Below are 14,252 nucleotides of genomic sequence, written 5' to 3'. Positions count from 1 at the left end.
AAATGTTATATATTTTTATTTATTGAAAATACAAACGAGTAAGAAAATTAACCCTAATTCGAATTTTCTCCATTGAATCTCTAAATTATTTGCTTTGTTTTATTTAATTTCTTACAAATCCATGATACAAACAACATTTCAAACAAATTTTTACATGTTTTCTTAACAAACTTTTACACGTTTTCTTATATTTAGTGAATGTTATATGTCGTGGGAAGATTTGACAGAGAATCGTAGCTATCATGGGTCCTTCTGGTTCTGGAAAATCTACTCTTCTTGATGCTCTTGCAGGTCCATCTCTGCTTCCTTTGTCAACATTAGTGTGTGTACATGTTATTTTGGTTGTACATGTATACAATTTTCATGCCAAAATTAAGATGATCTTTTCATGTTTGGTTTTTACATCAAAGAATGTACCTATTTTGATATACTTGTATAACTTACACAACCCTTTAGCTTTGCTTACTGTGATCTGCACAAAGGTATATGTAAGATTTTTGTTGTCACTTTTGGTTATCATGTAATTCTAAAACTTGTACATACACTAAATTTAGAGTTTTCTTTCCTTTTATTATGGGATTGTTGGACTGACTTAATATCCTTGTTGAGGTCAGAGTTATGGGCTTCAAGTCACCAAATATTGTGAGACTGCAGTTTATATGAGATGCTACTTAATTAGTTTAAGCATCTCTCTGATCACTTTCATATGTTGTATTAAAAATAGAATTTGTGAGGTGAACTTTTGGATCAGAAGGCCAAGAACTCATAGCTAAAGGAAAAGAAAGGGATGACAAAAATAATCACAAATCGAATTCACACCTTTCCTTTTATTTATGTTTGGAACGGTAAATACTTTTTTTTTATTAACAAGAAAAGATATAATAAATGTGTTTCACTTTAAAAATGGTACAACTCTCTTATAGAGCAAAAGAAACATACAACTCAAGAAGACATCAACTGTTTATCGTATCACATCTAAAAAAATGACTTCAAATTCAAAAATCAACATTGTCATCCTATCAGTAACTCTTAATTGAGTATAGTGTCAGGAATTTTAGACCCCATTAGAGAACGAAAAACTCACTAATAATACATTTGAGAAAATCCAAAACAAACATTAACTATGTCGAACCAGGAGTTTTAGAAGTAAATACTTAACTATGAATCGATAACCAATTTTATCTTCTAAAAAAATCTAGTCATATTTCTTGTTACTTTCTTCTCATTATTTCTCCATTATATACAGTAGTTCTGCATTTATTTCTTCATTTTTTTCAAATAAAAAGTCTAGAGGCGGAGTCCGTGGTCTTTTACTTCACATAAAGAAAGAAACTTCAAGACAATATGTAAGATGCACTAATTTTTCTTTATGTTTTTCTTTCCATTCATACACTCCAAAAACTATATTATGTTTCTCAAAAAAACTCAAAGTTAAAAAAATATGATCAGACATAACTTTTATAATTTAAATTTAGGATTTAATTGTGGACGCTTAATTGTATATTCTATACCAAATCTTTACCTTTTATGTATGTTCTTGTATACATATATGTTCTTGTATACGAAGATAACTGGTTGAATAATTGATTTCTTCTCTTCAATCGTACTTCGTTATTTTCTTTTTTTGTTCTTAAGTCTTAAATTTCAACTCTTAGTAAAGAGTATACCAGATACTTCAATACTCAAATAAGTATTTACATTCAGTATGTTATTATGAGTGTTGTATTACATACCTATACCTCTATTTTGTTTAATATGTTCATTTATTTAGTTTCTCCTAAACTATATTTAATATGTATAACCATAAAAATATATTTGATTTATCACATAATTTTTTGTTTACCTTAAGTTTTATCCTCGGTTGGAGAACCTTCATTACAAGATGTTATAGGTTGTCCGAACCCACCGATACAATATCTAATAATGATTAAAAGTGAGACCAAGAGAATAAAAAAGCGTGTGGAGACAACATTGGAAGATGAATGTGAAAAGGCCAAATGCACTTTATGTCCATTCCAATCAAATGCACAATAATTATGAAATGAATAAATATCTCATAAAAATCCTTATTATTTTCGTTTCTTTATGGTTTTTATAAAAGAAACTGCAAAAATAATAAATTTTTTATTTTTCATACTAGTAATAAAGTTTCTGTATATTAATCTTTTTCATTTATATTAGTTTTTTTTTAATGTAATGATAAATGTGTAAATAGAAATAATTTTTTCGAAAATCTGACAAAAGCAGCAGATGAGCTACATAAACATATCTGATGTGTTTTGTCCTTGTTTGAGTTTCTCTAATGTATATTTTTCTATTACTTTCTCACTCTATAATATTAATTAAGTACTTAAGGTTATACTAAAAATATACATTAATTGTTTTGCTTTAGAAAGGCCACCAAATTATTAATGAAAAGGGAATATATGAATGAAAAACAAGGTGTCTGTGCCTACATAAGGAAGGTCCCATGCAAAAAAGATAAGACCAAAACCATATAACAAGAATGTCCCACAAATTGTAGAGTAGGAATTATATTGATTACATAGAATAAGAGAGCATGAATGAGACTTATAATAAGTGGCCACCACCACACCAAACACCATGCACTTGTGACTATCAACTTTGATAAAAAATATATATATATATATATATATATATATATATATATATATATATATATATATATATATATATCAGAATGTCTATGGCCTTCAATGTCAGATTCACATGAAAACACCTGAAGTTCATCACCATGAAAAGAAGAAGCAAAACTACTGGAGTCACTGAAATAGGCATGAATTGTTATCCACACCCTCAGAACACAGTGATCCACTATACCATGATCATAGAGAAAACTTTCAAAAGTTCAAAGTTTGTGAGATGGAAACAGAAATGAATAATTTTTGTTTTACTGTAAACAAATTGTGATGGAAAGACTAATCTTTAATTTAAATATCCCCGGAGCCGTACTCCAGACTTGTCTTTATCCTTCACCTGCATGGCCATAACTGATACAAGGTACGTCACTATTATTTTTCTATCTGTGGGAGTTGAATCAAATTAATACACCAAGAATGACCCAAATTGGAATATGAGAGTGGAAAGAGAAATAGTAAAATATAATATTGCATGTCTGATAAGATGAAAACAAAGTAAAAATTGAATTGGTTTTGTTGATATTGCATGTTTTTTTCACTTTTTATTTTCGTTCACTAGATATTTTTCTTCTCTGTCAACCACATCTCAGTGTGCATATATAGATATGCATTTATATCAGAGTATCTATGCTATTTGTTTCCCTCTTTGTTTTGATCAACAAAAGCCTGTTTTGGATTTTAGAGAAATGGAGATAGAAGCAGCAACTGCCAATGAAAATGGTGTTGCTGAGTGTGGTGAAACAATGGGAGTTTCAGAGAAGAGAGGGATGTATCTTGTGTGGGAAGATTTAAGTGTTGTGCTTCCAAATTTTGGAAATGGACACACTAAGAGATTGCTTAATGGGTTGAGTGGATATGCTGAACCAAACAAAATCATGGCTATCATGGGTCCTTCTGGCTCTGGAAAATCTACTCTTCTTGATGCCTTAGCAGGTTCATCTCTACTTCCTTCTCTGTGTGTATGTGCATGTTATTTTTCTTGTACTATGTATACGACTTTCATGGCAAAATTAATGGTCTTTCATGTTTGGTTTTTGAATCAAAGAGCGAACCAAACATGGTAAGTATCCTTGTTGAGGTCATGTGGTTATGGACTTCAAATCATCTAATATTATGCAGAATTTCCTTTTTTAAGGAAAATATTTGAACGACACCTTTATGGTGTCACAATAGAATTTTAAAATTGTTTCATCTTTTCATGCAAGATTCACATTTCAGAAAGAAAAAAAATCAATTATAATTTAGTGTAGTTCAATAAGTATCAAAAGACATATGCAGAATATTACGAGTATCAGTTGACACTAAAATCAGAATGAGAGTTGACACTAAAATCAGAATGAGGGAAGACTGATATTGTTCCAAGACAAGTAACTTATCATAACTATAACCCTTCCTAACAAGGAAATCTAAGGACTTCCATTACTTAATTAGTTTAATCAACTGTGTGGTCACTTTTTCATGTGTTATATATTAAAATTATTTGAATTTATGAGGTGAATTTTTGGATTAGAGGACAAGAACTCACAGCTGGAAGAAAATAAAATAGGGAGACAAACTGTTTTTTTTTATCTTTCTCTAGTTTGGAAGCATAAATGACAGATAGGATGTGTGTAGTAAACTTATACCTGAAAATGGTTTTGCTGGTGACACTTTTGCTTAAAAAAAGGTTTTTGGAAGAAGCTCATATGAAAAACAATAGGTAAGCAAACAACCAACTTTGTGATCTCTTCCCAAATTTATCTCCTTCTTAAGAAATTTACTCATGTTTCTTGTTTGTTTAACCATTCTTGAAATCAAGATTCAAATTTATCAGTTAGCAACATGTAGCTTACTTTCTCCTCCTAATTTTTCAATCATATATAGTAGTTGATTCTTCCACCTTTCTACTCATCTGATTAAAACAATCATGCATACAACTTTTTACTTCATCACTCTAGACATTATTGAGTTTACTTTTGCAGCCAAAATTTAATGCTTGTACTCTGGTAATATTAATGACCATATTCAAATGATATCTCTCCTTAACATGGTCCGATATGTCCCATCACTAATACTTTGACACGTAAAATAAAGTAATTCTATATATTTCTTATTATTTTCAATTGCCCTTATCATGTTTTATTATTAAATCTTTTCTCTAGTATAACCATCCCAGTGTAGGAAAAAAAGCAGATAATTTTGTTCTTCCTCCTAGATTCACTATCCTATCCTACCACTTTGCCTGGTTCTCACAATGTCATCAGGTTTCCCCAATTCAATTTGTGAACTTTCCTATACATTCAGGTTGTATTGTCACATAAGAGATGAGCATTAATGTGAAGTGTGAGGGGAGCTTTTATAGAACATTCCTTCCATTAATTGGTGTCCAAGAAAGGGGTTAATCAAATAAGAAGGAAAAGAGTACATAGAAAAGGAAAAGAACAAAACTATAAAACTACACACAATGTTCTATAGCAATTTAGATTTTTGATCGAGTTTATTTTCCGTCTATGTAAAGAGGTTTAAGAGGTTTAAGTTAGAGAGATCCCGAGTTTTATATGATTTTCTTCTAAGTAACTCTATATCAGAATTTTTTTAAGCTATTAAAAGTGACATTTTTTATTTCTTGTCCAATTCTAATTCTTTTAATAAAATTATCTTTACCTGTAAAAAAATAAAAGCTAGTTTAGTGGTGTTGTTGAGTTTCTTAATTATTTATGGCTAAACCTCTATATATTAACATCAGATAATTGGTTGCAGGAAGACTCTCCAGAAACGTTATCATGTCTGGAAGTGTATTTTTAAATGGAAAGAAGAGGAGATTGGAGTATGGAGGTGTTGTAAGTATCAGTCTATGTAGTAAAAAATGGCACTAAATTTGTAAAAGAAAAATGAATTTGATGAAGGTGTTTGATATTTGGTTGTGAATAAATAGTTGATGATATGATATACATATAACACACAGGCTTATGTGACACAAGAAGACACAATGCTGGGAACTCTAACAGTGAGAGAGACAATATATTACTCAGCGAATCTAAGGCTGCCAGGAAGCATGAGGAAAGAAGAAGTGAATGAGAGAATAGAGGGAACAATTATGGAAATGGGTCTTCAAGAATGTGCAGATCGGTTAATAGGGAATTGGCATTTGAGAGGTATAAGCGGTGGAGAAAAGAGAAGGCTAAGCATTGCTCTTGAAATCCTCACAAGACCTACCCTCTTGTTCCTTGATGAACCCACCACTGGTCTTGATAGTGCCTCAGCATATTTTGTTGCTCAAACTCTCAGAAATTTGGCTCATGATGCCAAGACTGTTATCTCTTCTATACACCAACCAAGTAGTGAGGTTTTTGCACTTTTTGATCATCTTTTTCTTCTTTCTGGGGGCGAAACAGTATACTTTGGACCTGCACAAAAGGCAACTCAGGTATTCATATTCTAAAGCAAATTTTCATGTTATCCTGTCACAATTACAAAAATCATGTGTTTAGAACATTAATAGGTGAAAAACTGACACGGTTTATCCATATATATGGTATTTGCGCATGCAGTTCTTTGCCAAAGCGGGATTCCCGTGTCCAAGTAGAAGAAACCCTTCTGATCATTTCCTCCGTTGTATCAATTCAGACTTCGACGCTGTCACAGACACAATCACGGCCTCTCAAACAAGACAAGTATATATAACCATTCTTTATATTGAGTTTCATTTATTTGTCTATCTTTCTTTATTTCCCTATAATTATTATTTTCTTATAATTTGGTTATTCTTGTTTTCCTTCTTTCTCGGAAAATTAAATTTTATTAAAAGGTGAACATGCATATCATGCAAAAGAAATTAACTTTGTCTAGCTACAGCTGAAACGTATATATAATTAGCAAAGCAGGATCCTATAGTTCAAAAGGTGACTCACATATCAAATTTTCTTCTTTCTCACTGTCTTCCTTATTCCTTTAATACAGGAAGAAGTATCATTATCAACTGCAGAAATCAAAGCAACACTCGTAGAAAAATACCGATGGTCTGAGTATGCAACCACTGCAAGGGAAAGAATCAAGGAAATATCAAACATAGTAAGAAGCCTTATAACTAACTATTGTTTACAGAACATAAAAACTTCACGTAATTAATGATATTCTTCGCATGAGCTGAAACTGTTATACAGCTAGCTAAGCTATGAAAAAAACATAGTATAACATTGATGGATTCATCGTGTGTCGTAAAAACAAAGGGAGATAAATAGAGAAAGGTGAACTTGTCACACTCTAAGAACCTCATTTTGTTTTTTATTTCTTAGCTAGTTTTTGGCTTCTTGTGAAAATGCACTAATATAAGAAATCCTTTCGTAGAAGAGATCATGACTCTTAGAAAACACATGTGCTTGAATTTAAAGACATGCACAGGAAAAAGATCAATATACAATGGTTCACATAACTATTAATACTCCATTTTGCAACTATTCAAAACATATTTTGTGGGAAGTAAAGGCCAGCATGTTACAGGAAGGACATGATTTTGAAAGTAAAAGCAAATGCGAAACCAAAAGGTGGAAGGAATTATCAATGCTGACTCGGAGATCATGTCTGAACATGTCCAGAGATTTGGGATACTACTGGATAAGGATAACTACCTACGTTGCCTTATCTTTGTGCGTTGGAACAATCTTTCATGGAGTTGGAACGACTTACAGAGCCATTTTTGCGAGAGGATCATGTGCCGGATTTATCTCAGGTTTCATGACATTCATGTCCATTGGGAGCTTCCCTTCTTTCTTAGAAGAAATGAAGGTATGAAAAGTTTTTTATGCAAAATGAAAAAGTTAAAAACATGTTTACAAGAGCATTGTGACATTTAGTTCTTTTACCTTTTACCCTCTGGATACAGGTCTTCTACAAAGAAAGAATGAGTGGTTATTATGGTGTAGGAGTCTATATTCTCTCAAATTTTCTGTCTTCCTTTCCGTTTTTGGCTGTGATGTCCACTGCTACGGGGGCAATAACCTATTATATGGTTTCGTCTCGTCAAGAATTTTCACACTTTCTGTATATCACACTGGATCTTATGGGCTGCATTGCGGTTGTGGAGAGCTCCATGATGATTATAGCTTCACTGGTTCCCAACTTCCTCATGGGATTGACAATTGGAGCGGGATATATTGTAAGTGTACTATATACAATATAACCCCATTTTCAATTGAAAAATCGTTGTTGCTGATTTAAGTAAATATGTGTGCAGGGTCTTATGATGATGACTTCTGGCTATTTCCGTCGGATCCTTGATCTTCCCAAATTCTTCTGGCGTTATCCAATATCATACATCAATTTTGGCGCATGGGGATTGCAGGTAAATTTAGAGGCAACACCTTCTAAAGTGCATGATCAAAAGGATATATATATGAAATGAATTATCAGGGACTGGATTGGTACTTACTAAGATTTAGTGTCTTCTGAAATTTGGCCTTTTCAGTGCGTAGTGTAACAATAACAACTTACTTACTGATTATGGGAACGCAGGGGGCTTTCAAGAATGACTTGATGGGATTGGAGTTTGATCCCTTAGAACCTGGTGGCGCCAAACTGAAAGGAGAATTCATCCTCAAAACCATGCTTGGCATTAAAGTTGATAATTCAAAGTGGTGGGACCTAGCTGCAATCATGATCATCCTCATATTTCTTAGAGTTTTTTCCTTTTTCATTCTCAAATTTAAGGAGAGAGCTGCACCTTTTCTTTATAGCATCTACGCCAGGCAAACTCTGCATCGCTTAAAGAAGCGACCTTCGTTCAGGAAAGGACCATCTTTCCCTTCCAAACGGCACCAATCTCTGCATCCCTTGTCTCCTCCAGAGGATCTCAACTCGCTTATTCATTAGAACCATCATTTGCTGACACAGATATGGAAGAGTAATTAGTTAGTTGTTATTATTTCTTTAGGAATGAATAATTATTAACTGTGATAAGCTCTATAAATGAATTATATAGATAGTGTTATTACATTTTCTTAATTAATCAATTCGATGAGTTATTTGTATGGGTTTGTCTAACTTACTCAAAGTAAAAACGGAACTAAACGAAGTTGTCTCCCATTCTTTTGAGTTTTTGTCACATCAAATAAATGATCAAAACTCACAGAAAAGGAGAAAGAGATGGAAGATGTTCAGGAGCAGCAAATCAAACAAAACAGCATTCACAAACAACAAATCAAACAAGACAATAAGGACTTCAAATTGTACCTGAATTCCGACGGGAGGTGACGATGAGTGCGATTCATGCATTGGAGAAGTTTGGCGACCGTGGTAGTTGCATAGGAGATGTTGGCTGAATCACTTCAAATTCACGACAAATTTAGGAAAACAAAAGAAGAGTTCCAACAGGCAATCAGGAATCAACTGGTTGGCTTTCGGCATTAAGAAGAGGCTCATCAGAATTTTCGACCCTTCTTAAATAAAATTTAGTGGAGCCCATACCACCGAATTATGTGTTTTTTCTAAGATTAATACGTTTTCTAATAAAAGGTAGGACCTAGGTGATCATGTCAAAATTCTTCGAGTACAAATGTTAATGTGCATGGGATTGGATGCAATGCGTGGTAAGATGTTTGCTGGATTGGTTTAGTAGTCTTCCCAAAGATACCACTACGATTTTTTATTGTCCGGAACAAATAAAGTTAAACCTCTGAAAGTGGGAGAATTTTTTTATGTAAAGTAAGCAAAGAAAGAATCTTTGAAACAGTTTTTGGGACGTTTTAATGAAATTGTTGTGCAAATTGTTCAAGCAAATGATGGAATGTTTGTAGATGCATTTGTAATGGGACTTGGGGTTAGGCCTTTTGGAAAAGTGAGAACCAGTTTCAATGGCTATCGTTATCCAATGTTAGAGGAATTGGCGTAAATAAAGCATGTAAATTTCTTTAAGCTCATTAACCGATTGAATAATGTATTGAATGTTTCCATAGTAGCAGAGTCACCTCCATGGCACTTAGCTCTTCTTATTTGGGGTTATGTCTGCATACACAGACCAGCATAAAGGAGTTTCAATTCAGATTTGTTATAATAAATTGCCACAGGTAGCTGTAGCATCAGATCTTGATCACTTATGAGAGGGATGTGATTAGATTACCATGTGAGCTAAGGTTTGCTCGTAGTCATCCCCCTTGTGAGGAAGTATCCGAAGGGTTTGCGCATGATCATACTGCACCATATGTAACTCGAATAGAAAAAATAATAAGGCAAAGAAAGTAAGAAACTACATATTTCATGTAATTGACGCGGCCAATTTCTCTCTAGCAGACGTTTACAACACTAATCTAATCATTTGTGAATCAGTTTTTATCATTAACAAAAAAATGCAACACACGTCACACTTTCTAGGATTTCTTCTCATTAGATTCTCCATTTTCAACTCGATTGTCAAAACCGTGATAAGGAACTTCAATCATTGGCCTAGGAATTGGCCGTTCATTGAAATCTTCTGGAAAACATTCAAATTCAGGACCAAAGTTGAACTTAACCGTGCAGTTTGGTTCATTGGGGAGAGTAAACATTGATGCGGCAGGATAGTAACGACCACCGTGGAGATCCTTGAAAGCTACACCTTGGCATATGCCATTTTTAAAGAATGATATCTCGCTTCCTGCACACAGAATAGAATAGAATATAAGAAAATTACAAATTAAACACATAAAATACAACTTACAGCAAAGGGAATATGTTTGTGCTATATGCAAGGGAACAACAATAACATCAAGCCCTTTTCCCACTTAGTAGTCTCGGCCACATGGATCAAATAATGTCATAAAATTCTACTTGAATCGTGTAGACATGTACTGTATGCAAGGGAGGTGGTCATTAAATGTCAACAGCTGTTTCAATTGTAAGGGATATTTACTATCAGGTTTTCAAGGATTCACTGACAAGCACGCACCGGCACAAATAATACTTAACTACCAGAAAAAATGCTACAGATATATTTGCTATTCTGCATTCTCACTTTCTCAATCACTTCCAAACATTTCATCCTAAGAGGTAACAAATTAGTGCATGTGGGAAAATTTCAATATAAGCTCAGATATACACTGTATTCACAAGCTCCTACTCGCCCATGGCCATGGTCTCCTCACACATCACAAAGCATGTATACTCACTGAAACCTCTAATCCATGTTGCAAAATGCTGTCTCCCCACCCCCCAATTGCCAAAAAACCAGTTGTAAATATAGCATGGGTGACCTGGATAATGTTTGGCCTAGTCTTTTGGGCAGGTGCTTGTCTTCTCATTACAAAAATTCTCCAATTAACTTTTATAGAAGTTCTATATTTTGGGTTTTTTACATTTTTAAAAAAACACAACCTTTATTATTAAGAACTTTTCTTAAATTGTATTTCGTTTGCCTTCTTTTGAGGAGAAGAGAGTTCAAAAAAGTTGGATCAGCATTAAATATTTGTAGATTGGGAAAAATGACATTTCTTTCCAAGTAACGTGTCCAACATTTTGTACTCAATTGATGAGAATCTACTGCTATGTTTACAGCACATAACAAGTTTATTTTCATTTCCACCCCTAATTATTCACATTATTGGCATACTGGTAGAAGAATTTGATTTTGTTTATCAACTGAAGTGTCATAGCAAGGATAATGCACCATCAATCAACAAACAAGAATGAAAGAAATAGACCAATTCACAATAAGAATTTACAGAAAGAATCAGATTTCCAATATGGGGTACGGTTGGAAACTAATAAGCTAACAAAAAAGCATTGGCCTATTTGCATAGAGTAATCTGAAATCAAGCTCCACCTATTTTACTGCCCAAGAATATCCCAGATGTACATCCATGTATGAGTCCATATCCAAATTACAAAATATCCCACGTCCATGGTAAGTCCAATCAATAAGATTTGAACTTTGAAATATGAAATAACCCATAGTACTCAGGGTTTGCAAGTATACTTTAAATTGTATTGAAAACAGAGTTCCACAAGATTAACCAGAGTGGAAATGATGAAGGCATATGAGAGTCTCCTCATTTTCCAATTCTGTGCTGCCTCCAAACACATGTTTACCAAATTCTAGACGTTTTTTAGGTATTTCAACTTACTTTTGTTACAAAAAGAAAGAAAAAGGACACGAAAACCTTACTGTCAATTTCTACTCTCATCTCTGCTACATGTCTCTAGGCTGCAATGGGTGAAAATTTTGAACAAATTCTCTCATCTCTGTTTCTATCAAGTTTTGTTTCTGTGATCTCTCTCAACTCATCTGTATTATTCTCTCTGGAGGCTCTGATCTCTGTTTTATCAAACCTCAAACACTGTTTCTAGATTCTTACATTCTGCGTCTCTGTCTCTAACAACTTTAGTATTTCTCAATTAAGTTTCACAGGATGGGTCATAGTTTTCATTTGTAAAGAAAATGTTTTTATTATGTTCATTGTCCTCGATATAAATCGTTAACTTCCTTTTGTTCGAGTTCTGCAGGTCCTTTTAGTCTATTCTACATTTTTTAAAAGGGTTTCCAAGCCCATTGGCAGCTTCAACGTCCATTACAAGTATATCCACCACCCATCATTGAAAATACTGAGATAAATTGGCAACATTCAGTTTCCCATACTTAAGAATCTAGGCAGAAAACAGAACCAATAACACAATCACAATAAAGCAATCCAGACATAAAAACAAGGTTGTCAAGTCAAATTCTCTCCCTCCTCCCAAAAGCATGAATAATCAACTAAGCTCTCAAACACTAAGCAATCAACAACCAGGTATTTCAATAGTATCTTCACTTAAAAACACTAATCACCAAGTGCAAATCTATCATTGAAGATTCAGTTTCCTAGCTGAAAAAGGTAAATGAGAATCATGAAAACTAAATAACAAAGTTGAAAACTGACCAGGCACCGCTTTGGGTGGATCTTCCTTAGCATCTTGAGCACAAACATAGCGCTGGCCTTTATACCAGACCAACTGAGGTGTATTGGGGGCATAGTTTTTGCCATCAGGCAAATTGATGTAGAAACCAATAACTTCCCCTTCCTTATACCCTTCTTCTCCATACTTCTCCTTACTCGCCTTATGAATCTTACTCCCATCAATGTCCCGATACCCAAAACTGTTCCCATCGTACCCAACAGGAGCCTGCAAATCACCCTTTTCAGTCGACCACCCAAGGCGCGTGTGCCCACTCTCCCCCAACTTCACAACCCTAATCTCGAAGTACCACGCGCCTTCCACGACTCCGCGCGTGGCCCTCACCATTCGGTAACCCTTGGTGCTCCCCGCACTCATTCTGTCCTCACTCAGTTCCACCTTCTCTGCTTTGTACACCTTCGACAGACAAATCTTCATCTCCGCCGTGTCGTCGCTCTTGTCGGGGAACCGCGGCACCGGCGTAATCAGCACGTTGTCCTCGCCGTTCGCGTGGTTGTCGTTTTTGCCGTTGGTGTTGTTGTTGCGGTTGTTCTTCTTCTTCCCCTTCCGCGTCGACTTCGTCGCCCACACGTTGTTGTTCTTCTTCTTCGATTTCTTCGCGCTCGGCGCCGAACCGTTCGTTGCGGGAGTCGTCGCGTTGTTGGCGCCATCCGCCGTTGCCGGCACCGGCGAGTCCTCCTGCGCCGCCTCCGCCGTTAGAGAGGAGAGCTGCTTCTGTTTCTTCGGCGGCGGCTCCTCATCAGAGGCGTCGCCTTCTTCACGGCCGGATTTCGGGGACTTTTTGGACCCGTCGGAGGCCGCATCATCGTCGGAGAGTTCGTCAGACGGGTCGGGCTCTGATCGCGCGTCGTTGGGATGCTCGGTTGGGGTATCGGAGGGCGTGCTGGTGGTGGCAGGAGGAGCTTCCGGTGATTCGGCGTCGGTGGCTATGGCGTCGGTGGAGATGATGGCGGTAGTGACGGTTGTGACGGCGGTGGCGGTGGCGGTGGCGGGTGGTGGCGCCTCGTCTTCTTCATCTTCCTCGTCTTTGTAAGTGGCTTGTAAGCTATCCATAGCCAGGGTTTGTTTTAACGGTGAGAGTGAATCGGAAAGTGGAGAAGACGATAAAAGAGTATATAGCAAAATAGAAGAAAGTGAAAGTAGAGAATACTGAACTTCCACGACCCATTGGGCTTTTTGATTTCCCCAGGCCCATAGCAAGGCCTCTAACGGGCGTTTTCTTTCTACACCTCCATAGTTTTTTTCCTGGCATAGCTAATTTAATCCTTAAAAGATATATTTTAGATTGTAAAATATAAAAAACATTTTAAGATTCAGAAATACTTTCCAGATTTTATAATCTGAATTTCAATTTTTTGAGAAAAATATATATATTGAATTATAGAATTTGAAAAAAAAAAACATTATAATTCCACAGTCAAAATATATTTTTTTAATAAAGATATTCTAGACTATAGAATCTCAAAAATATTTATGAAATAACAAAAATATCAATAAAATATAAAATAATTTTGATATTTTGAAAAGCATGTAAGATGTTAATAGAGGTGTTAGAAGAAACTATGAAGTCGCAGTAAGAAAAACTACGATTTTTTCTTCTATTAACTTTTCCATCAAGAATTTAAGAAGATTTTTAATAAGAAAAACAAACTTATTACAAAAATATTTTTTTTTTTATAAAATGTTGATTTA

The 14,252-nt window shown here is 34.9% G+C and overlaps 2 protein-coding genes and 1 long non-coding RNA gene across 4 annotated transcripts; 1 reads left to right on the top strand and 2 right to left on the bottom strand.

Annotated features, from left to right (window-relative positions):
* The first annotated feature begins 2,719 nt into the window (after positions 1 to 2,719).
* Positions 2,720 to 8,665, top strand: LOC137809899 (ABC transporter G family member 15). Its single transcript, XM_068610983.2, has 10 exons — positions 2,720 to 3,021; positions 3,343 to 3,593; positions 5,400 to 5,479; positions 5,605 to 6,066; positions 6,191 to 6,313; positions 6,600 to 6,710; positions 7,140 to 7,424; positions 7,522 to 7,794; positions 7,873 to 7,980; positions 8,151 to 8,665. Exons 1-10 carry the CDS (start codon positions 3,002 to 3,004, stop codon positions 8,505 to 8,507), a joined length of 2,070 nt encoding a protein of 689 aa, XP_068467084.2. The 5' UTR covers positions 2,720 to 3,001; the 3' UTR covers positions 8,508 to 8,665.
* Positions 5,517 to 7,639, bottom strand: LOC137810046 (uncharacterized). The gene is made up of 4 exons (XR_011080836.2): positions 7,502 to 7,639; positions 6,551 to 6,675; positions 6,157 to 6,275; positions 5,517 to 6,046 (listed from the first exon to the last, which is right to left on the bottom strand). It is a non-coding gene; the product is annotated as an uncharacterized LOC137810046 (long non-coding RNA).
* Positions 8,666 to 9,874: 1,209 nt separating the features above from the next.
* Positions 9,875 to 13,675, bottom strand: TRO (histone H3K4 methyltransferase TRAUCO). Of its 2 annotated transcripts, XM_090297178.1 has the most exons (3): positions 13,491 to 13,657; positions 12,524 to 13,440; positions 9,875 to 10,266 (listed from the first exon to the last, which is right to left on the bottom strand). In XM_090297178.1, the coding sequence occupies exons 1-3, from the start codon at positions 13,574 to 13,576 to the stop codon at positions 10,001 to 10,003; spliced, it is 1,269 nt and encodes a 422-aa protein (XP_090153304.1). In that variant the 5' UTR covers positions 13,577 to 13,657; the 3' UTR covers positions 9,875 to 10,000. The 2 variants fall into 2 exon arrangements, with proteins under 2 accessions (XP_090153304.1, XP_068467188.2); XM_068611087.2 differs by having other exon boundaries at positions 12,524 to 13,675.
* Between the last annotated feature and the right edge of the window lie 577 nt (positions 13,676 to 14,252).

The sequence above is a fragment of the Phaseolus vulgaris genome, chromosome 11 (genome assembly GCF_051622355.1).
Source record: "Phaseolus vulgaris cultivar YP4 chromosome 11, ASM5162235v1, whole genome shotgun sequence".
Classification (NCBI taxonomy): Eukaryota; Viridiplantae; Streptophyta; class Magnoliopsida; order Fabales; family Fabaceae; genus Phaseolus; species Phaseolus vulgaris.
Note: the sequence above shows the minus strand (reverse complement) of the source record. Positions and strands in the feature narration are given on the sequence as shown.